The sequence below is a fragment of the Pleurodeles waltl genome, chromosome 10 (assembly GCF_031143425.1).
Source record: "Pleurodeles waltl isolate 20211129_DDA chromosome 10, aPleWal1.hap1.20221129, whole genome shotgun sequence".
Lineage (NCBI taxonomy): Eukaryota > Metazoa > Chordata > Amphibia > Caudata > Salamandridae > Pleurodeles > Pleurodeles waltl.
Genome location: NC_090449.1, coordinates 537,651,256 through 537,676,660, shown reverse-complemented (window position 1 = coordinate 537,676,660; position 25,405 = coordinate 537,651,256). Strand labels below are relative to the sequence as shown.

General features: G+C 40.0%; 1 protein-coding gene across 12 annotated transcripts in view; it reads right to left on the bottom strand.

Moving 5' to 3' along the window:
- Positions 1 to 4,914: 4,914 nt before the first annotated feature.
- The window catches only part of ALS2CL (ALS2 C-terminal like), a 544,978-nt gene continuing 524,487 nt past the window's right edge, over positions 4,915 to 25,405 (bottom strand). For all 12 annotated transcript variants that reach the window (XM_069210973.1, XM_069210972.1, XM_069210966.1 and 9 more), the window contains 3 exons: positions 13,845 to 13,994; positions 13,174 to 13,270; positions 4,915 to 6,094 (listed from right to left, as the gene is read on the bottom strand). In XM_069210973.1, the coding sequence (XP_069067074.1) occupies positions 6,041 to 6,094; positions 13,174 to 13,270; positions 13,845 to 13,994 (301 nt within the window). In that variant the 3' untranslated portion in view covers positions 4,915 to 6,040. The remainder of the gene's footprint in view (positions 6,095 to 13,173; positions 13,271 to 13,844; positions 13,995 to 25,405) is intronic.

Sequence of the window (25,405 nt, the reverse complement as noted above, 5' to 3'; positions counted from 1 at the left end):
TTTCACTTATTACTGTGTTTTATGGGCAAATGCTTTACACATTGCTTCTGAGATAAGCCTGACTGCTCGTGCCACGCTACCAAGGGGGTGAGCAGGGGTTATCTGAGCGGGTATTTCCCTTATTCTAGCTAAAGTGAGGGTCCCTACTTGGACAGGGTACAAACTGACTGCCAACTAGAGACTCCATTTCTAACAATCCCCATATAGTGCCATATCACGTTAATAAACATTGCCTCATCTGTTCCGCATTTATGGCAAACCAATGTTGTGTCTGGCTAAATAACTTGTAAATGTGCAGGAGCAGCTTTGGACTGGCCAATCGGGTAATCTTGCAGTGCCCTGATGGGTTTTCTGACAGATCAATGTGTGGGCCGTTTTTAGACAAAGAAGGTAAATGGAAGTACTTTAGTTATATGCAGGGCCACTGGAATTATGTGGCAGAGAGGACAAAATTATGCAGCACGGTTGAACAATATATGGGGGAAGAAAAGTACAGTTATGCATTTACAACGCCAATAGCTCTAACTCAAGCAAATGCAAGACCTATTGCATTGCAAATGCTTGTTTTATTAGATGGAAACAACCTTAAGATCATCTCAGTTCCCCTTTTCTTGAGACCAATGAAGGCTTAAATATTCCCATACTGGTCTTGTGTGTAGATGAGTATAGGGTATAAAATGAATGCAGAATGCTTGCATTCCCAACAATTTTATCACTGTTATTTCTGTCGGAGCCTGTGGTTTCTTGTAAATGAGTCTCTGCTTTCACTAAGATATTATTCTTTTGTGTTGGTTTTTGCAACACTATTGTTGTATTCAGATTTGCTGTCTAGAAATTTAGCAGGCACTAAAGTGAGTGTTGCTTGTGGGCAGGCATTAGACGTATTGGTGAGCCTGTACTAATTAGACTTACTGACCACAATTCTTGATGGTGGAACAGCTCAGTGAGAAAAATCAACATAGGATAACTTGTTTGCCTTATTTTATTATATTTACAATCTCCTTATACCTAATGAAATTTAAAAAAAACTTTACATGAAAATACACTTGAAGTTCACCAGAGAATAACAAGCATAACAACTAGCAAATAAAAAAGAACTAAGTTGATTAGAACACAGATACTTAGGATGGTCGCAGAATTTTGAAGATTTCCGCCCTTGAAACCAGAAACTAAGGCACAATAATGTCGGAGCCCTCTCAGTTAAACCCCACACAGGCTTATGTCTTGTTTGCCCAGTGGGGTCACAATAAATATTTTAATTTTATTTTGATTTATTTCTGTGTTTTGTAATCACGCCGGTGTCGCCTTCTGGCCACTTCATAGCACTCATTGTTCAATAATGAGTTTCATTACAAATGTGGGCCTGGACCGATTGTAATGAAGTGCCCAATAAATTAACCACGCTTTCTGAATACCCGTATTAAGAAAGTGGTCTTACAGTTGGACACAGAAATGTTGGAATTAATTTAATGACGTGCCAAATAATTTAACCAGACATTTTGATTACCTGTGTATGAAAATGGTCGCATAGCACACCGGGAAGTGTTGGCATTCATATCAGTAGCATGCAACGTCTTCCAGAAGGTGGTGCTCATCTCCTTAAAGGCCTGAAGCTGCGTTGGACCACACTCGGCTGTGTGCCCTTTATTTACGAAGGCATCTACCTTTTCTTACCTTCACAGTTAAATGGTCTGGTAATATGGTTTGCGATATTTGCCATGTGCTTAACCCTTCTTTATACTTTCCCAAAAAACAGTAATTCAGTAACTGTAGATATCAAAGGACGGCGATTAATATCCTACAAGGAAATCCCATTCTTCAAATATCTTAACCCAAACATTGGAGGATTTAAAAAGCAAAGAGGCGACTGGATGTCTCTGTTTTAGTTCTGTTGAAGTACAAAGAAGTCCTCCCTGGTTTTAGGCGAGGAGAATCCATGCAAACTTGAAATAAAAATTGGAGAGTTCCAAGCACCACATTTTCATACGCAATTAACAAATTATATTTTTATCATCTCCGTTCTGCCGTACATCATGTAAAATGTCTAAAAATCACTTGCATTGTTCTAGTCAAAATTTTTGCATCTAAATCAATCTTTACAAAATATATTTCTAATCAATATATTCAATTCATTTTACAAAGAAACATTATGTTGGCATGTTCATACAAATATAAATATACAAGTCTTTAGTGCATTTTAGTTTACACAAAGATTTATATAAAGCCTAGAAATCAGCAGTTTTCTGTACAGTGCAGCCCGTGCACTGTTCATGACCACGCAGAAAGTGAATACAGCTTAAACGTGCCGGCGAGATTCCTCTTTGTGCAAACATAAGTACTCCAGTCTTTGGACCATGTTATAACTAGTACGGTAATAGATTAATGTTAACCTAGCACAGACAATAACTAGTATGCATTTGTATCACTCTGCCACCACCACATGATTCTGAGTTCATAACCCGGCACTGTGCTTTTGCCTCATTACTCAAAATCTGAGTGATGGTAGAAATGTGCGGTAACAATAGTGCATGTTTCACCTATTACACTGACTCTCTCTGTCAGTGATGCTTCCAATATTACTTTTTATCAACAATTTTTAAATTACTTGTACCACTTGTTAGATGCAATGCACTCTTTCTGATAGCTAAGGCATGTTTAACGGAGTAGCAGCACGGATTTACATATTTTAATGAGAACCCGATTAAGATTTGATAATGCTATTATCACTTTAAGTGAAGATTTAATGGTATGTGTTAATTTTATTACAATTTGTGGTAAATATAGCACTAATTAGATGGAAGCATGAATGACTCATGATGACAAAGCCAGAAGCTTCTTTTTCGCACAGCATGATATGCAGCAAGGCAGCATATTTTCTCTAGCTATTTTGTTGCCCAGTCCCCCCAAATCTTAAACTCTTAAAATCTAACTAAATCTTTAGTTACACAGCCACTCCTACACACTGCTGGACTGCTCAACTGTTCAACAGCCATCCTGTAAATTCACCACGAAGTTTTAGAAATTACAGATGCAAATACATGCTGTTTACATAGATTTACTAAATTGCTTGTTTCTTTTGATGAAAACATTATTTCCACACAATGTGTTACCTTCCTTCACACCCACCTGAAATTGGGTTACATCAGTGTTCTTTCCCACACATACCGACACTCTAAAGCTGGGATCTTTCCAGTGTAAACTTCCGATGTGTAACTGTCATTAGAACATTCGAATGTTGGCATGTCCATTGAAGACAATGGACTGCTGCGGGCTTTTACAGGCCGGTAAAAGCCCGCAGCGCCAACATTCCAATGTTCGCTTTGTTCACAGCAACAGCTGTGAACAAAGCCTCACGGAGCCCGAGGGGATTATAATCCCCTCGGGCTCTGTGAGCAATTTGTTTTTTTTAATAGAACATTCTGCCCTGAGTGGCAGAATGTTCCAATAGCCTTAGAACCCGCCGTAGCGGGCTCTACTGGCTATTAAAGGCCCTTTCCCTTGTTAAATGCCCTTGCCTTCGGCTCGGGCATTTAACGTGGGAGTGGGCCTTTAATATCCGGTAGAGCCCGCTACGGAGGGTTCTAAGGCTATATTAGTACAACAATTACAGGGTAACCAGGCCTCTGGCACGAGGGGTTCACCGTGCCCCAATTTTCACTGTTTTTGACTTTTTATCTGCGGTAAGGGATGTCCGTTTTCTTTGCTTGCAATAGCACCAGTGGCACCGTTGCTTCCTCACTGGTAAATTTGGGAGTGCTGGTAGTTGAGCTGAAAAATGGAAATATTTATCAATACACAAAATTTGAATTATGTGGCTGTTACAGTCATTCATTTACTCACAGGCCACACCTAGACAAACCCCTGGTAAAAGATCTATCCATTTGAGGAAAAGCTTTGTGAATTGTCTGACTTTTTGGTTGTAGAATATCTGATTCTCCCCATTGGAAGTCTGTCTTATACACTGAAAATATGGTTCACACCCGGTGCCTGTGCACTGGATGTTGTCTTTGCAGTTATCATGTGTGATGAATCCTATTAAGGCACAGTCGGAGATCATAGCGGTTCACCACTGCCCACCTATCTCTTGGATCCTGCACTCCATCTACACTAGATTAAAGTAGTGTGATGGCAGCTGTCCTTGACCAGCTCCCACTAAAGCATGTTAAGTTGCACTGCATTCCATCTGCCGTGTGTTGAGGGCTAGTTGAGAGGCAAGTTCGACGGAAACCTCTTTCCATCCCAAAATGTTTAATGCAAGCTGTGATATCACATGAAATCGGGATCAAAAGCATTCAGGGCCTAAACAGTGAAGCCCTGTCAGACAAGTAGAGCACCAGGATCACAATAAAACAAGAAAAGCCAACCACATCCCTGATATCCAGAGCCTGAGATAGTTGTGGAGGAGTGTCACAAGAGAAGAATAAACAAAGCAAATCAATGAGCTATGATCTATATATTTTGATGGAATTAAGATAATGTTGACTATTCCTAATATAAATTAGCTATTACAGGGTTAGCGTGGCAGTTTTAGCAGTGAGGCCTTAATTGTTTCCATTCCGTCCCTTATTGTTAACTGTACACATAATCTAGCACCCTCAAATCCTTCTGACCACTCGCATGAGCAAAAAAGAGGTAGTGTCATCTGGTAGCTCATTTGTCAGTTCTGTTTAAGAGAATATGGACCAGGTGTATTAAGAGTTTTTTCATTCACGGTCAGCCCATTCGCAATAACAAACCGTTTTGGCATGCACAAGACCCAAACTGCGATTTGGTAACATGCTATTAGATCGCAATTTGGGTTTCAGACCAAATGCTGATTCTGTATTTGGAAGGGGCATTCCTTCCAAATCCTGATTCAGAATCATATGTATTAATGTTTTGCGTTTGCACCAGGTATTCAGTCACAAACATTAATAAGTTACATTAAATTAATTCCTTTATTTGATCTTGTGTAAAGCAGCTCCTAAGAGACACAATGTACAAACAACGATCCATAAATAATTAGGAAACACTTTCTTTGTGTTTCATTAATAATTTACCATCTACAAATATCCGGTGGTAACCCGTTTGCAAATGGGAGGGGGTCCACTGGGGATACCTTTCCCTTTGTGAATGTAATCAAAAAGGTTGCATAACTGGACCACTGCATCTTCTTAAACAAACAAAAAGAGAATAAAACCTTTCTTTTTAAATGTGGTTGTGTTTCCTTTAAGAGAATGGGCTGATTTAAAAAAAAAAAAAAAAGATTACTTAATCAAAAAGCAGTCACAGACATGGTGTCTGCTGAGCCAAGCAGGCCACCATCCCTGTGATTGTGCCGATTCCTGGCGGGCAGCAAATTGCAAACTACCTCATTAATATTCATGAAATAAGTTAATTTGCGACCCTCTAGGAATCATTAATTTAAATTCAAAACTTTGATACATTAGGGATTGTGATTCCCAAATTGTGATTCAGTAAAAATCACAATTTGGAAATCACATTTACTAATCTTGAAACATATGACCCTCAATTTCTAATCCAGCTTTCCTATCTGTTCTTATTAAGCAATCCTGAGTAAATTGCCTAATTTCCATGTGCCTTGGTCAACATATATGCCATGCCACAAAAAGTAGTGCTTTGAAGTGGCCCGAATGTTGGTATTAAATGGTATGCAAATAACATAACAATAGAAAAATATTTTTATGTTCAATGCAGACAATCCTAGCCCACCCTCTAGTCCTGTTACACTGACAGCAGATTAGAAAGTGGATGCTGCAAAACACTAATAACAATATTAAATGCTGGCCTCAATATCAGTAGTGTAGTTGTAGTGTGTTGTCCTTATAAAATCCATTTATGGTTTTATGAATAGCTTTTTTAAAGATATTGACATGGTATATGCATGGATGACAGTATTTTGAATGAAAAACTGTATGTACGGTGTCCATGGCAAGGATGCATTTCCAAGGTGTTTCGCTTCTCTGAGCATATAAATCATTGTCGTATGATAAAATTATCATCCCATGGATTTCAAATTCTCCACGTTTGTGATGTCCATTCAAGGAACTTGAGAAGACTTTGACTGTTCGTTCTGAATATATTCGTAACAGGACTGCAGGGTAAAAGAAATAGATGTTAAGTGCTGTATCAAATTATATATTTTTCTTTTAATTACAAATCATACAATACTGTGCTTCAATTTTCTGATTCTGAAGTGTGTATAAATGACAGCATTCATGCTTGGAGGTTTGGAAGAATGATACTATTTAGAAATGAAGGACTATGATTTCAGAACATGTTAGAGGAATTTATTACTCGACTCCACGCCTCTGGTCCATCATAAACTTGACTGAGTAATGGTAAAGTTGGCATATAAAACCAAGATAGGATGTATACCAATACAGTGACCACACCATTACATTGATAAAAACCTTTAATTCAACATGGTCTCAACCACGACTAGCCATGACCTTAACCTGGCACATTTACTATAATTCCAGTCCTATCAACTTGGGCAATAGATGAATGTATGTGTTTTGCAGATGTGAAGGTCTGTACCCACAAAGATTTCCAATGGATGCAGAGGTCCTGAAGCTGAAATTAACACACCTAGTAGTGCAGGAATTCGTCTAGAACACCAATTTCTGTATGTATAACATTATGTTAAATTCTGGTGCAAGATCATCCATTAAATAAAAACTTAGCTGAGGGAAGGAGGGAAACACATGTTTTGAATGTAAGTGTAAGAACGTGCCACAGTTGTCACACAAATATTGAGACTTGTGCTGACAACAGAAATCAGTTTTTAGTGAATGTTAGTTATTTAGGGTGATTTGCAACAATTTGAAAATGTTTCTGAAATATACCTGATTTTCTGGGAAAATGTCATAATTCTGGTGCTATGTAAGATACACACTGTTATGGTATTGACTGCCAATATAAGAGTTTTTCACAGAGAATGCTACACCTCCACACAGCTTTGTAAAGAATGACTTTTTATTAAAAAGCGAAGTGCAACCCCTCACCTCCTGTATCTGATACAAACAGACACATAGAGTCATCCATGCCCATTTTAAGACTATACTGCTCTTTCCTCATTATAAACTCAATTAGTAGGATACCCTCTTCATGAAATATGCTGATACCAAGCATCAATGTTACCTGTGTAGCCGTACATTTCCATTACTCACACTTTTTTCCTGTTTTCTGACAATGAACTAGAATATTTCAAAATCTCACAACGAAATATTTTGACACAATAAAATATGTCTATGGGATTTAAGGCCTGATGTTCAAAGCCTTTTTGAAGTTGCAAACCCTGCAGTTTGTGAAGTCACAGGGTTTGAGACTGCAAAATGACTTTTTGCTAGTTACTTGACCCTTTGTGTGAGTTGGAAATTCCAAACCCCAATTTGGAGAGGTGTGAAAGGAGTGTCCCCTCTTAGTTATTATTCACAATGACATGCAACAATTGTTTTCAGAAAGCAACCATTGATTCAGAAACCAACACCCAAGTTAGGGTGGCATCCCAATTGCAAATAGGAAGCAGTCTTGTGGACAGCTTCTTTGGGTACCTTGTTAGGTGGTCTATGTAACCATTGTTTGCTCCACCTCTCTCTTCTCAAGTGGAACCAGCACCTAAACTAGCACCAGTGACTTAAAAAAAACATAGGATGCTTTAAAAATATGTTTCCCTTTTGGTAATGCGAACACAGAGATGGAGATGTGTTATCCCCTGCAGGCTACCATCTCTGAGTTTTTAGCGGATTGCAGGATTCAGAAATAGTGACCTGTACCTGTAATATTCATTAGGCAAGTTTTTCTGTATCCCCTGGAAAGGACATTTTCTTACTAAACTTATTAGTACATAGTTTGAATTGCAAAACAAGAGGCAAGTCAAAAAGGTTGATATGCTATTTGAACCCAGTATTTGTAGCCCCTCTGTTCATGCATCAGGTCCTAAGTGTAGCCTGGGTATGATGTAGGGCCTTATTTATAATTGTGGATGGGTGGATGGTATAAAGTATACAAAGATTATAAAAAATATGCGGGAGTGGCGGGGACTAAATGTGAACTAATTAATATATATAGATGGTGTTAGAAATGGGGTCTTTGGTTGGCAGTCAGGTTACTCCCTATCCAAGCAAGGACCCTCACTCTAGTCAGGGTAAGTCACACACAATCCAAATTATCTTGTGCCCACCCTCTGGTAGCTTGGCACTGAGCAGTCAGGCTTAACTTAGAAGGCAATGTGTAAAGTATTTGTGCAATAAATCATACAATAACACAATATAGCACCACATAAATACACCACACAGTGTTTAGAAAAATATATAATATTTATATGGGTATTTGCAGGTCAAAACGATAAAAGATGCAGTATGAAATTGTAGAGATATCACTGAAAAGTGATATACAGTGTCGTAAGTCTTTCAAACGCAAACAAAGTCTTTTTCAAGCACAAAGTACCTGGTTTAAAGTGGAAAATCTCCACAAAGGGCCACAGAGGAGGAGGTATGTGGAAAAATGGTGTGTGCGTCGGTTTCGCCCCTTCACACACGGACTTGCGTCGTTATTTTTCACGTGGAGAGGTCGTGCATTGTTCTCCGGCGTGCAGACAGTCTCCTTCTGTGTTTGCTGGATTACCAGATGTCCCGGGGTCTGTGCGTGGAATCCTAGGCTTGTTATCCTGCTGCACGTCGTTCCGGTGGACTGTGCGTGGAATCTTCTCCCTCACAGCAGGCGCTGCGTTGATTTCCTCTCTGGAAGTCGGGCGGCGTTGTCCAGACGAGGCCGTGTGTCGAAGTTCTGGTCGCACCTCAGGCGTCACGTCGAGCGCCGTCTTTCCGGATCGGCGTTCAGTACATTTTTCACCGCAGAGCAAGCTGTGCGTTGAATTTTTCGGCGCACAAGGCGTCCAGTTGAAAAAGAGAAGTCTTTTTGGTCCTGAGACTTCAGGGAACAGGAGGCAAGCTCTATCCAAGCCCTTGGAGAGCAATTCTGCAGCAAGGCAAGAGTTCAGCAAGGCAGAGGGGCAACAGCAAGGCAGCAGTCCTTTGTAGAAAGCAGTCAGGTGAGTCCTTTAGGCAGCCAGGCATTCTTCTTGGCAGGATGAAGGTTCTGGTTTCTTCTCCAGCAAGTGTCTGATGTGGTAGGGCAAAGGCCCTGTTTTATACTAAAATGTGCCTTTGACGTGGGGGTGACTTAAAAGTGTGGCTAAGAAGTGCACCAGGTACCCTTTCAGTTCAATCCTGTCTGCCAGGATCCCAGTAGGGGGTGTGGCAGTCCTCTGTGTGAGGGCAGGCCCTCCACCCTCCCAGCCCAGGAAGACCCATTTAAAATGCAGATGTATGCAAGTGAGGCTGAGTACCCTGTGTTTGGGGTGTGTCTGAGTGAATGCACAAGGAGCTGTCAACTAAACATAGCCAGATGTGGATTGTAAGGCACAGAAAGTTTTAAGTGCAGAGAAATGCTCACTTTCTAAAAGTGGCATTTCTAAAATAGTCATATTAAATCCAACTTCACCAGTCAGCAGGATTTTGTATTACTATTCTGGTCATACTAAATATGACCTTTCTACTCCTTTCAGATCAGCAGCTACCACTTCAACAATGTATGACGGCAGCCCCAATGTTAGCCTATGAAGGGAGCAGGCCTCACAGTAGTGTAAAAACGAATTTAGGAGTTTTACACTACCAGGACATATAAACTACACAGGTACATGTCCTGCCTTTTACCCACACAGCACCCTGCTCTAGGGGTTACCTAGGGCACACATTAGGGGTGACTTATATGTAGAAAAAGGAGAGTTTTAGGCTTGGCAAGCACTTTTAAATGCCAAGTCGAAGTGGCAGTGAAACTGCACACACAGGCCTTGCATTGGCAGGCCTGAGACAAGGTTAAGGGGCTACTTAAGTGGGTGGCACAACCAGTGCTGCAGGCCCACTAGTAGCATTTAATCTACAGGCCCTAGGCACATATAGTGCACCCTTCTAGGGTCTTACAAGTAAATCAAATAGCCAATCATGGATAAACCAATCAACAGTACAATTTACACAGAGAGCAAATGCACTTTAGCACTGGTTAGCAGTGGTAAAGTGCCCAGAGTTCAAAAGCCAACAACAACGGGTCAGAAAAAATAGGAGGAAGGAGGCAAAAAGTTTGGGGATGACCCTGTCAAAAAGGCCAGGTCCAACAGATGGCAAGTGTTATATAACTAGTTAGCACAAGTATCTTAAAGTACAAATAATTAGGGTTAAATTTACATAGAATTTTTTTTCAAATGATTAGCACAAGTATCTACTATTGCTGCAATCCAATATTGCAGGAAACAAACCAAGGGCAAACGTAGGTGCATTATGGAGTAAACAGATAAGGGTCTTTCCATAAAAAAATAACTGAAAGCATGAGCCAGGAAGCTGTGCCTCAAAACTGCTGTAATGCCAGTATGAAATACGAGCGGCAGTAATAAAGGTAAAACAGTCTGTGTTAGAACAAAAAAGTTCACGAAGAAACCAAACAGGAAATGTGTTTAAGTTAGCTAACCTCGGATCACATGCCAAGGAAGATAAAACGGACTGTCTTAAAGAGAAAGGTTTTAATACAATAATTTATTTGTAACACTTTTCCTACACCATCACTACTATGTTATGTCACTCGGTATGCTGGCACTGGGTTCTTTGACTTTCTTACTTATATAATAGGAGTGTTTTTATGATCATCTCTTTCACTACTTCCCTTTCTTATTGGCATATGGGCAACTTACCACCTTTTCTCTTCAGTTGAACATTTGTACTCGCACACTCCATTTTACCATGCTATCATCCTCGAACATTCTTTGATAAGCTATTTATTACCATAACTGTTTGCATATACCTTGCAGCCTTGAAAAAGTCACTTGTTGTGACGAAACACATGATCCTTTTTGATGCTTTTTGGACCACGTATTTCAATACCTCACCTATATTTGGTGAACCTAGTTCATCAAGTTTCAATAACTAAGGACTGTTCTGAGCCTGCCAACCCAATACCTTCTTACAAATAACCCATGGTTACGCTCTCAAGTCCATTTTGTCCCAATGATGACCCATAAAATGAATTGAAATGCCTTCAGCGCAAATAGACTGTTTTTATTGTTTATACTAGGCTTGTTGAATACATATAATTAATTTTGGACCAACAACATTGTCTTAGATGTGGCTTTGTTTTGTCTTTCGTCTTATTTTGGGCATACAATTTTCTCTTATCGATTTTTCCCTGCACTCTATGAATACGGAAGAACTAATATGTTTTGACAACACATGTTTTACTGTAATTTAGTCAAAGAAAGTATTGTCCAAATCCCTTGCATTAGTCTTTATATGGTATTTTGAAAAGATACGTTCATGGATTAGTTGCAATATAGAGGCAAAAATAGTACGACTAATGTAATATATTGAACCCTAGTTCTTTATGTGTGTTGATTTCCCAAGAGTCTTCGTGGTTTAAACGACAACCCTTGTTTTCTGGTTGAGCATATCTGTAACGCGACACAAAGAGAAAAGCATGACCTTACTTACAAGGGGCATTGACACCATGAAAATGAGGGAGCACCTGTGTAGGGATGAGCCACGCAAACATTTTATACTGGCAAAATCCATATTACAGAAACATCCGCACAAGCATAAGCATCTTCAGGCACTCTGTCATACCAAAGTGCACAGGGTTGCAAAAAGTAGACATAAAAGCATGTTGTGCCCCTGAGGCTTCAAAAATGCGTACATAAATTACAACGCAACAAGGACACTCTTAATGAAATACACTACTTTTTCACACCCCACCAGGGAAGGACTACATCACACTATGACCATACAAACAAAGTTCCTATGTGCATTACTTATTTATGCCACTGGATGCTTACAGCGAATTACATGACTCACAATCACAAACATTGATACGCTGCAACTACATGTGAAACCCACACAGACGATATGGCAAGCCCAAGCAACCTCTGTGTCATCGGTGTATTCACTCCTACTATACGTCCACATATGGCATACATTTGTATGCAATTCTAGTAATATGGTATTAGGATTAATAAAAACAAGCCTAAATACCTACTCCAAGTTCAGATAAGTAGAACATAACTGTTTTTAAAATTGGAGAGTATTCTATAAATTGTGTGTCTCTAAAGAAATTATTTTGTTTCCTCCCTCCTTAACTATTCCCTGGGATGATCGGTTTATGTTGGTCAGGGAAACATTGTGTTCAACAGGGATGTACACCTTGATGCATGGCAATACGTAACGAGGGTCTAAGAAATGCAGGGTCTAAGTCAGGCAGTTTCCTTAAAAAATAACTAGCTTTCCTACTAGCACCTAGGGAGGAGTGCCAAGAAGAATCTCAATTGTATCTGTTTTTTCTTTCATTTTATGTGGCACCAATAAAGCTCTGCTGGTGTCTTCTTTAGCCTGCTATCTTTGTGTGACCACTTACCATACAGTACTTGCAATACTGCATTTGGTACTATTTCCATCGTTCGTGTGCATATCATTCATCATAACGCACACATATATTTATAAAAATCCTTAAGGTCAAATTATTTGTTTCATGGTGGATCTCCATGCACATACCCTATACATTGCTCTGTTTCAGGACACATTTGGGTCACTTGTTTCTCCTTATACCACACAAACCATCTATCATGGAAAATGTCACCTCCATCTCGTGTTCATTTGTTTTTCATGTAACTAGTGTAGAGCTTTTCTTTTTGATGTCCTAATGAGTCCATAGAAACAGATAACCTTTCACTGTCACTGAAAAAGCACACATTGGTATTTTTCCGGTGTTTCGGACCCCCCCGCAAAATGACCTCTTTAATTTCGTGGGTCGACTCCTGAACTTCTAGAAATTGTAGTCCTTTAGTCAATGCTGTTTCTAGGTTCCAGAATCAATTGCATATTGATATAAATAATGTTTTAAATAAATATACTAAACGCTTTCCTTTTATTAAACTTTGAATATGTTTACAGGCAAGGCAGGTTTTTTTAACATTACATAACATAACAATGGGAAGCAAAAGCAGCGTCTTAATTGCTAGTTTTGACAAAAGCTGAAGCTCTTCAAGCTTTCCATCCTGTTTAAAAGCAAGCCAGAGAATCCAAAAAAATATGTATAGTTTTAAAAAGCATCATGGTATTAGTCTTATCTTACCTCCAGTGCAGTGAGCATGAAATCGTACATCCCACCCACATTTTCAGGATCCATTAAATCCCGAATGAGATGAATCTCGGCTCCCAGGTGCTGTATTCTAAACAAAGCAAAACATTATTTTTTTTACAATGTACATTTTGAATTATTAGTAAAATGGAAATCGACTACTTGGCCAGGCCTCTGTCGCTGTTCTTGTCCCAGCCCCTTCTTCCTCTGATGTGATTAACGGCGGTACACTAGCTATTTTGGCACTATCAGCTTCCCATCCCGCCAGTATCCCTACTCGATGAGACTGGGCACGAAACAGTAATGCGCTGTTTCTTGAGAAAGTAATGCGTTTCTTTACAACGACCCGGGGCACTGAATCAAAACTGCCCATGAGGCTCAGTAGGAGGGAGAAGGACGTTTTTATACCATGTGTATCCCCCCTTAATGAAGAAAGAAATAGAGAAAATATGTAGTGGCTACCAGTGGCAGGCAAGCTCAGGTACATTTGTGCAAATACGATGAAGCTAATGAAAGATATGTGTTTCCCTGTAATCGTCTTTACTATTTATGTAACACTGCTGATGCTGACCATGTCCCATGCTAATCTGTACTATTGTTATCTTCCCTGAAGAAGAGCAAAATCGAGAAAGGACACAGTAGGACTGTTCACTCTTGTGTTTTACCTCGCTCGTGACACCACATACACCAACAAAGGCAGGAGGTCATCCATAGAGAGGCTGTAAGCCTTTCCTACAACACGCGACACCGTCGTTTCAATCTCTTTGTAAGTCTTCAGAAGGATGTCTAGTTTTTCCCTGGGATCTACAGTTGTACTGAAAAGGAATAATAGAATTAAGATGTTAGTTTATTTTTTTTGTGGAAAGCACTTATGTATCAAATGATATAGAGTGTTGCTAATACAGAAAAATGCGAGTGATTTCACACATATAGTAAGTCTAACGGAGATTGGTTAATGTAATAGTTTCGTACAGGGCTGCTAGCACTGCATATATGTCTAAGTGAACAATTCTCACTCATGACAAAACCTGGAATGCTTTTTGTAAATTGTGATAGCTTCTTTGCACACTTTGTGGAAGTATATGGTACTTTCAGGCAAAATTTGAGGTTTGATCCATGTTTTTAAAAAGCACCATCAGTATACAACAATTTGAAGTCCAAAGTTTAGATAGTGCACAACAGTCTAACATATATGCATTTACAAACATTTTAGTCCATCGCAGACGTCACTTTGTAGTTTCTCTCTTTAAAATACAAAACCTCCTGCACACACAGTCCCCAACAGTAGAAGATTCAGCTCCCATCACTTTTTGTGGCGCTGTGCGTGTTTTGGTGTAATTGCTATTTGTTTGGACCTTACTTAAGTGGGGCATGGTACAGCAGGGGCAATGCACTTTACATTTTTTGCAAAATTGTGCAACCATGGTTATGCATTATGCAACACTGAATATTTATGTAAGAATGGCGTATTGATGCAAACTGACAGCTCCAGTCTGAAGCTGGAGAGAGGGAATACCCTTAGCTGGAAATGAAAAGTGTATACTGGACTGGGCTCAAAACTTGAACCATGCTCTGTGGCTGTTCCACTGTTTCTAAAATGAGGCTGAGTATAAAGATAATGAGTGCAGTCTGAATGAAGTTCATTACTTGCACTGCATATGTTGAACTCCATGCTTGAAGCAACATGGGTTCAGCTTTCTCCCACATATTCCACATAGGTCACAATGTATCTGCACCCGCTTTACCCATCCATTTACCAGCTTTAAGGCTTAAGTGTCCTTTCTCTCACACCTTTTTGCCTCATCCTCATGCCTAAGTGCAGTTATAAAGTCTCGTAGGCACACAGACACCAAACCCCTACCCATACAGGCCATACAATCTTCAAACACTCTACAGATTACAGTACTCCCACTTAATAAACGGTTGCTCTTCTTCAGTTGTGCTTTGGTGGCTCGTCAAAGTTAATAAGCACAGTATAAATACAACCTCAGTAAGTACAATGGCTCCAGAAATCCTCTTAACCAATTTCATTTCTCTGCATGGGCTGGGGCTGGTGCAAGACCAGAGAAAAGCGTGTATCTTTGTGGTGATACTCATGAATAAGTGAGTTTAAAAAAGAGAGTAATGTTCCTAAACAAGTGCGGGAATACTCACGAAAATGCATGTCTCAGTGCAGTGATGCCTTCAACATTTAATTCTAGTCTCTTTCATCGGACAGAGGATAGTGGAAAGATGGCCGTTTCAAATTGCCCTTCCTTCCCTGATGCCTCTACTAAATTTAATGTAAACTCCTTGCTTACTAACGTGTCTAACACATTTACTCTGACTCCTGCTGGCCCTTACACCTCTAATAGCATTCTTTTGCATAGTCTAAATGAGACCCCTGAGCCTAGCCTATCTAGAGATACCCACGTAAAACTACAGCGCTTAAAGTGGCCTCTTGGAATTTAGCTGGTCTCAGGTCCAAGTTAGCATTGCCTGACTGGAATGCCTTTATGGAAGACCACAACGTTAGTCTACTCAAGAGACATGGTCTCTGGAACCAATCCATAGGCCTGGTTATCTAAATTTGTGTACTTCTGCAATTCGCAGCCAGAGGGGCAGATACTCTGGTTGTTTAGTTACGTGGGTCAGAGCCTCAAACACCTGTCAAATTTGTCAACTCAACATCGACTCGCCCGATATTCAGGCCATCCAGCATAACAGTAGGACTAAGTCTAGGATAATTATAATCAATGTTTATATCAGAGTGGTCAGAAGTGACATGATGTACCACACCCTCCATGTCTTAGAAACCAATCTTGAACAGTGTTCTGTTCACCAACAACTTATCCTGGCGGGTGACTTTCATGCAACTTTGGAGCCCCTCAATAATGACAAAGTTCATCTAACAAAAGATGAGGATGCAACCTGGGCCATTCCCCTTTTGGATATTACACCCATTTATAGATAGTCACAAGTAACCTTTCATCTTACAGCCCTAACTATTGAGTTTGGGCTCAGGGCTGTCAACGGCCACACAATATCTGATCTAGTAGGGGCTCACATGCATAATAAACCTTATCATATTGACAGAATCAATTATATCTTGATCAATTTAGGGCTATGCCTTTGGTTATTGACTTATCTGTACTGAAGAGGATTGAATGCGACCATAATCCACTTTCCCTGTCTACGCAGGCTGTCTTACCAGGGGCACTGCATAGACCTTTGACAAGCGCCACTTAAAATGGAGTCTAGTAGTAGCCCTCCCAGACATCTTACTGACCCAAAGTGCTGATCTCGAGGAAATTATGGCAAAAATAGAGGGTGACCACATAGCTGCCCCAGATCTACTGAGTCCCATTCACACAGCCTTGTCGACACTTACGAAAAGACGGGAACTTCTAAGACCTGCTTGTGGTTTAATCAAGAATGCTGTAAGCTCCGGAGTTCCTTAGCTAGAGCTTTCAAAACCAAGGATATGGCCAGCATCCCTCCAGCTAGGAAAGCCTACAAGTTGAATATTATCCACCCTAAAAGGATCTGGAATGAACAGAGGTGGAGTGCTCTTAATGATGCCTTTGCTGACAGACATCTTACTTGAGTTTTGCACCTTGTTTCCAATGGTGGTACCTCTTCTGCCATGGAGATTACAATTTTGCTCCCTTGGACTGGTTCGATTGCTTCAATAACTTATCAGTTGACCTGTGAAGCATCCCCTTTGACATCTTCCCAGCTCTACTCGATCTATCACTTCTACATCTTTGTTTGACATTTCTGATATTGTTCAGTCTTTATCAGCTTTTACAAGGAGAAGGGCTGCAGGGTCGGACAGTGTTCCAGCTGATGTTTTTTATCTGATTTGGAGGTTTGGCCTTGCTATATGTTAACCATTGCTAATGCTATTGCTGAGGGGACTCCTGTCTCTGTTTCTTGGAAAGGTGCTATTGTATTACCTATTTATAAAAAAGGAGACAGGTATTTACCTAATAATCGCAGACCAACCAGTCTTATTGACTGCCTCAAAAATGTTTTTTGTTGTGGCGTGCTGTTCAAAGCCAGGATTGGATACTTGTGGAAGGAATTTTCAGCCCCCTCCAAACGGGCTTTCGGATGAACGTCTCTACCACCAATCAGGTCTTTCACTTTTTATTAATTTATTGGAAGACTGTCATTATTGGCAAGGGCAACCTCTATGTTGCCTTTGTCAATTTAAAATCTGCTTTTGATTCCGTCCGACGTTCTACCCTTTGGCAGGCTCACATTGACTTGAAAATGCCCCTGAGCATCCTGTTACTTGTGATACGACTTCACAAGGGCAACTTCACACGCATTAGGTGGGGGACACAGGGCCAGTTGACCAAGACGATTTCAGTACTCAGGGGTGTTTGCCAGGGTTGTGTACTGGCTCCCACAGTTGTTGAAATTGTGCCTTTTTTTATCCCACGGCGAAGTTGACGCTCCATTGCTGGCCAGGGTCAAAACCCCAATTCTTCTATTTGCTGACGACACATTGTTGCTTTCCAACAGCCAGAGTGGGTTAAAAAACTCCTGACCCGTTTTGATAAGTTCTGTCTCGCTTGTGGTCTGGCGATCAACACTACTAAGACTAAACCGATGTCTTTTAACCCACACAAATCCTTCAAAAAGAGTATTGTTTTGGTGGGGTTCCTTTAGAGAAAGTAGACCCTTTCACCTGCTTGGGTGTTACGTTTAGTAGTTGCATGTCTTGGAAACCCCACGTTATCAATGAAGCCCTAAAGTTCAACTTTTTGGTGCAATATATAATAATTTTGTGCCTCCCACCGCAAACCCATTTCACCCGCACTCTGCATACACAAGGCCAAGGCACAGGGATTGGCCCTTTATGGTGTGGAGCTGTGGGGTTTCTCCAACACTGAGGTACTAATCAGAGCAGAGAACAAATTCTTGCTTAACATTGCTTTTCTTCCCCCTAGTACCCTCTTGTACCCTCTCTTGCTGGACATGGGAGTAAGACGGTTAGCAACCTAAAGTAGGCTATGGCCCCTCCTGTATTGGAGCTGCTTATGGACCACCCCAGAACTTGCGCATTACATTACAGCTCTTCAGGACATAATGGAGGCTGACCATTTTTCTAATGTACCTTGGCTCACAAACATCAAAGAGTTGTTTATTCTCTTGGGCTGACCTAACTATCGAAACATTCAGCTGTCACCTGTTTCCCATCCAAGTCTTTGCTGAAGCAGCGCTACTGGGCAATTACAATGCCAAACAACTGTAGGAAGGCCGCTTCCTCTAAGCTGTCCAGTGATTTTCTTGACTTTAAGTGTCTTGGTTGGTAGGAGTCATTTTGGGATCAAGTGACCATTACAGTGGACAGGAAGTTATACTTCCAATTTAGAATGGGCACTCTTCCGCTGAGAGCATTTACCTCAAAATGGGCTTTGCGGGGGGTCCAACGCTTGTCCTGCCTGTAACCCCTCAGTAGAGAGCCTCTTGCACGTCCTTTTTACCTGTCCGACGTACGCCTGTCCCTGTAGAAACTGGTTAGCATCCACCTGCATGCTTTTAGGTGTGCGCTGCCACTTTGCTGAACTCCATATTCTGAGAACAGATTATAGCTTAATTTATGCTATTACTGTAGCCAAGTTCTTGGGTGCCATGTGGATACTTCATAGGAAGGTGCTTCCCCTTCTTAGTATTATGTTGGATTTTGTGTCACATACTTGCTTTTACACCATGTACATCAGCTCTATTTCGTGCTGATCTTTGCATTTTATATTGCATTTTGTATGTGTTTGTAGACATTTTTATTGTTTAGTTGAATGGCTTTGGTGTACATTCATATGAACCACAAACGTCCTTGTGTCGAAGTGTGTGCTTTTTTATTCATTTACTAAGTGTTTTTAACTGCACTTGTACTTTTATAGCCCTGGTGGCCGTAATAAAGTTATTTGACCGACTACTCATTTAAATGCACACAAAGGGCTTGATTCACCAATGTATTTCTGTTACTCAGTGAAACATAATTGCGACTGAATATCCATGAGTAAGTCATACCGGCTCATGGAAAAGAACTATGTACATTGGGCCCAACAAAAAGTCAGTCTTTTCCGCATAACATTTTTGAATCCTTATATTAAACTTGGATTTCCTGGGCTTTCACAGATTATAATAAAAGGTAGATTCCTAAAAGAAGTTTGGAATTTTGGAAGTTTAAGTTTATTGACACGGTTAATTAAAACCATCGCAATTCCGACATACATAATAATATAAATACTTTGCCTACTCATTATATTAATAGACCCATAATAAAAACATATAAAGCTTATTTGAAACTAAAACATATCATGGTAAAGAGTTGTGTGTAGCTAAAATGTTCTCCACCAATTCCAACCTTGATCTTGAACTTAACTTTAGGAATTTCTTGCTCCCTTACAAACACTATAATTGTGGATGAGTGAAGCTCAGTGAGAATCCTAAGTTGTAACCAAGGCTGATTCCTGGCTGGAACTAAACTTTCGGAGCTTTACTAATCATAAAATGATGGCCCATGCACACTTGGCTTCTTCTTTATTCACTAATTCTTTCTGGGCCTGTACCATAAATTTGGTCCCTCGACAAGAAAACGGAATTGAAACAAGATATTCAGAAATTTGGCTACAAATTATGTTTCTCTGTATGTTTTATATGGTGCTGAATAATGTTTTCCATTTCTAAGTACTTTAACTAGCAGATGTTGGTATTATGTATTATTATGCCACTCAAGCCATTTAACTCAGAAGTATGCAAAGCTGAATTTACCCTGCTATAGTTCAAATATATGACCACAAATCACACAGATGTTAAGAGCAGACCCTTAAATATCAGAACCATGGGAAATTTGACATCTCAGTACATAATAATACAGTATTCTTAGCTATAAATTGAACATATACGAGCTGCCATGTTTTGTTCTGGATTACATTATGACTTTAACCTCCATTGGTAATCGTATATTTTACAAAAACATATAGAAGTTCTATCAAAGGACAAGCTCATTTGTGGGTGAAAATCCTGCAAGCCTTCATCTGGAGAGGGTATGGAAGCTTTGAATAGTAATGCATCCATACTAAAAATCTGTGTTTAACTTCATTGTAACAGGTTAGAATTTGCGGGGGTCCTCTCAGCTTTTCTACTTCAGAGGTTGATAAAATTAGTACCGTCAAAATGTATGAGAACAAATATGTTATTCACTGCCAATAATGTCCCAAGAGGTAACTCATTAGAAGCATAGGCTGAGGAACATAATATTGTCACTCCAGTTCAATTTGGTTTTCGCCTGGGAGTGGGCACGGTGGAACAAAGTCTAAACTTAACCCTTTTGGCGGGGAAATATGTTGATGCCAAGGGGGTGCTCTGCACTTGGGCTTTATGGACCACTCAAGTGTGTTAGATATTGTGAATCAGGTTAAGTTGTGGTCTCTGTTGGCGGTAATGGGGGTGGACTCTGCCCTTATTGATATAATGAGGAGGATGTACACAGATAATAGTATTAAAATCAGATATGGGAAGAAGGTAGAGTGTACGGATCCAATTTTAACATTGAGGGGGGTAGAACAAGGTTGTATACTGGCTTGTATACTGGCTCCTGTTTTTTTCACTATATATCAATGAGTTAGATTCATAGTTAGGTACTGAGGGCATTGATTTCCCAAAGGTAGGGGATCATTGGCTACTGTGTCTCCTGTATGCGGATGAGGCAATACTCATGGCCCAAACAGCTATTTGCCTCCAGAGATTATTAGAATTGGTTACAAACCTCATGAGGGATTTGGATCTTAAGGTTAATTTCCAGAAGTCCTTCACGGTGATAATTGGGCCCAAAAGGATGAAAACCAGAATTCATCAAGTGGAGGGAGTTACTCTAAAAAGAGTACCACATTTTAACTATCTGGGCATTCCCTTTGATGAAACTCTTTCTTAGGGGCATTTGTTGAAAATTAGACATAATCAATTTCAGGGGGGGCTGTGGAAACAATTTTTCACTTCTCGTCTAGAACAGGGTGCACAAGGATCATGGAAATTTTACTCCTATATAAAAGCAAATGTTTTTTGGTGGGGCTGTATGAGTTGGAGTCTGGGGTATATAAATGCGAGGTGTTTTCAAATTATAAAAAATCATTTTGTCAGCCACATTCTCCAGGTTTTTGCCCCCACACCCACGCTTATTGGCCACAAGAAATTGGGTTTGATTTTTTTGGGGGGGATTTAGTACAACTCGCTCCTATGATGTTCTGGTTTAAGATTTCTCTTACCCCAGAGTTGGCATTCATAAGATCAATTTTGACAGACTACCTAGACTTGGATAGATGGGAGAGGATCCCATGGCTGAGTTATTTAAAGCAGTCTTTGGATAAAGTGCTCTATAGAGATTTGTTATTAAACCCTGCTTTAGCCACTCCCTCTATGAGAGAGAGGGTTAAATTCAACTTTTTGGAATTAATGCAGAAGGTAAGACTGAGAAAGTAGGTTAATTCCCATACAGTGAGTGAGTATGTAGATCTGGTCCCATCAAGTTGGGTGTAGGCATACCTGGCATACTTCCAAAATCCACAGTATAGCTTTTATTTAACCAGGTTCATGTTAAACACAGTTAATTTTTTATGTGCCTTCCTCTCTCAAGGGACATGGTTCAAATAGATGCTCAGTTGTCTGTGTGACTGTCATACGCCCCAGAGCACCCTTAATTTGACTCTTTTTTGTCCACTTTTTTCAATTCCTCGTAAGAGATTTTTATTACCTTATCTGAAAAGAGTAGGTCTAAGACAGCATAGGGTGGCATTACTTTTCCTTCAATGTATAGATTCAATAGAAATTGATGTTGCGATGGTCAATTTTATAAGGAGCGCGCTAGGGATTAGGAGAAGATATTCTGTCTAATCATGTTAAGAGTGGATTTAGCATTGTTAGCTATGATGAAATGTATTGATAATATTTCTTTTAATTTTAGTTGCTATGAGAGACTTTATTGATATGAGAATAATTTTCTATTGTCTGTATATAGTTAAGAAATGTATTTTTTATGTTGTGTATAATTGTTTTAATTTAGTTTTTATGCTTGTGCTTTTATGGTCAGTTGTGACCGAATAAAGTTTTAATATGATAAGCCCCAAGGGGTAAATGTGTACTTTATAATCATAAACTTTATAAACTTTTTAAACACACAAAATATGTTATGTTGTATTTCAAAAGTAAGATGTCATTGGTTTCAGTTTGTGAAAATTGTCTAGGTCCTTGGGTCACCCAATAAGCCGAATAAGAAGATTTTTTTTTCTTCATATGGCTAATAAATGAGAGACCTAATTATAGTCATGGAGTTAACTGGATCACTTGAGGAAAAAGGAACTCTGCTGTCTGCTATTCATGAGTTAAGGACTGTACCGAGCCAACATTTTCCTGTTCACTGACCGGTGCCAATTTCTCTGCTATAATAGTAAAAATACAAAACATCCGAATAAGTGCAAGCTCAAATGAGGTATAATATCTTTATCAGTTGGACAAGCTTTTTATCCTTTTTAACCCCTGCGTTTTGTGAAGATGTCTTTTCACTAGTTTCACTAGTTATGCAGTCTATTTGCTGTAAATAGGAATAAAATAAAGAGATTATTTAAAGATTGACTGAAGCAGGTCACCTACCAAAAAAAGGCTATTGCCTTCTAACCCCATTTATAGGTGGAGGAACAGCAGGAGTTTCAACCAGCAGAGTCTCAGCTGTATCCGCTGTCAAAACCTCTCACTTGATAGACTATCCACAACAAGGCTGTCATGTCACCGTGATGGTCGCCACACACTGGGCTTTCATTTCACAAATCATTGCTAGTACGTGTGTTGGTCCAAGTGATTAAATGAAAACAAACCAAGACTATTATTTCCTGAATGCATTAGAATGTCAAATGAAAGCCCATGACTGGGTGAATAGGGACTTTATGACATGAAATGAGGTGAAAACCTTACTTGCATGGTATTCTGTGAATTTCATTTGTGGTGATTATTGTCAGGAATAAGGAAGTATTCAGCTGCCACATGGTAATCCCCAATGTTTTGTTATGCTGTGCCGTCAGTCAAGACCATCAGCTCCACAGATCCTGGCATAAGCATTACTGCTTCTCTCAGTAAAAGAAACTACTGTGTACACAAATTTCACTGACAAAGGCCGCACCATGCACATCACATAAAGCGCCTCAACAATGTGTGCACATTTGAGGTAAGAATGCATACATATGTTATTGCTTGTTTGGAATTTCTCTAAAATCCCAAGATTTAGAAGAGAGGGATAATTGAAAAATATATTTTACAATAATCTATTTTACTAGTTTAAATATGTAGCTTTTTGGCTGTTAGGCTTCCAGCTTGGGTATTAATATGGTAAGAGTATTTATGTAGTGCTTACTGGCCATGAAGAGGCAGTGAAGCGCTTTGCAGATGGGTAGCACATTAGTCTGTCTGAGACCAGTGTTAGTGATTTGGGGCCTGATTTAGAATTTGGCTGAGGGGTTACTCCATCACAATGGTGCTTGATATTTTGTCCATCGAAATCTAAATCCCTTTTGATATAATGGGATTTAGATTTCGTGGACGGGCTGCCCATCACTGTTGTGACAGAGTAACCCCTCTGCCGAACATTAAATCAGGCCCTTAACCATGCAGAAGGGGAACAATTTGACATGCTGTTTTTTATGGCGCGTCATCCATTTTGCAATAAACATCTCATACAAATGACTGTGCAATTATGTTTGATTTAAATGGGATGCCTCACACCATTATGAACTTTGACACACTATTATATAGGCATTTATATAGCACTTACTTCTCCAGGTGACGTACTGTAGTGGTTTGTGGATCGGCCACACTCTACTCCATTAGACACTTGCAATATTAGAGACATTTGCCATGTAAACTGATTTATAATTGACATGCTATTTCTCATATAGTTGTCACAGAATTTATAAGTAGTTTGCCATTAAATTGGTCATGCGAGCTGTCATATAAAGCTATCATAAACTGCCGTGCAGTGCCCGTATGATGCTCTCGAGTTTGTTACATAGGCAGTCATACAGCTGATTGCTCAAGAAGTTCTGAATGATCATGCGAACAGTTATGCATGCACGTGGCTACCATTTGACAATAGCGGTAACAATGAAATACTGACTGCAGTCAAACCAAAAGCGACAAGAATGTAGTGATAAGCCACCAGTAATTTGTGTTTATGAACTGTGGGATCCAAGGGGCATATGTATTTGTTTCTTCCCTAAATCTAGTACAACGTCAGTCCTTCATCTGTTCATATTACCAGACTTTCCTTACCCAAAGATATCTCCCTGTGAAGGAGAGGAACACACTGGTGACCACTGCTATTCATACTCCATCAAGGCTTTAACTAGTTTATCTGGGTTGGACCTGGCTTTTTGACAGGGACATCCCCAAACTTTTTGCCTCCTTCCTCCTATTTTTTCTGACCTGTTGTTGTTGGCTTTTGACCTCTGGGCACTTTACCACTGCTAACCAGTGCTAAAGTGCATATGCTCTCTGTGTACATTGTACTACTAATTGTTTTATCCATGATTGACTATTTAATTTACTTGTAAGTCCCTGGTAGAGTGCACTACATGTGCCTAGTGCAGGTAGATTAAATGCTACTAGTGGGCCTGCAGCACTGGTTGTGCCACCCACCTCAGTAGCCTCTTAACCTTGTCTCAGGCCTGCCATTGCAAGGCCTGTGTGTGCAGTTTCACTGCCACTTCGACTTGGCATTGAAAGGTACTTGCCAAGCCTAGAACTCCCCTTTTTCTATACATAACTCACCCCTAATGTGTTCCCTAGGCCACCCCTAGAGCAAGGTGCTGTGTGGGTAAAAGGCAGGACATGTACTAGTGTGGTTATATGTCCTGGTAGTGTAAAACTCCTAAATTCGTTTTTACACTACTGTGAGGCCTGCTCCCTTCATAGGCTAACATTGGGGCAGCTCTCATACATTGTTGAAGTGGCAGCTGCTGATCTGAAAGGAGCAGGAAGGTCATATTTAGTATGGCCAGAATGGTAATATAAAATCCTGCTGACTGGTGAAGTCGGATTTAATATTACTATTCTAGAAATGCCACTTTTAGAAAGTGAGCATTTCTTTGCACTAAAACCTGGTTGTGCCCTTCAATCCACGTCTGGCTAGGTTTAGTTGACAGCTCCTTGTGCATTCACTCAGACACACCCCAAACACAGGGTACTC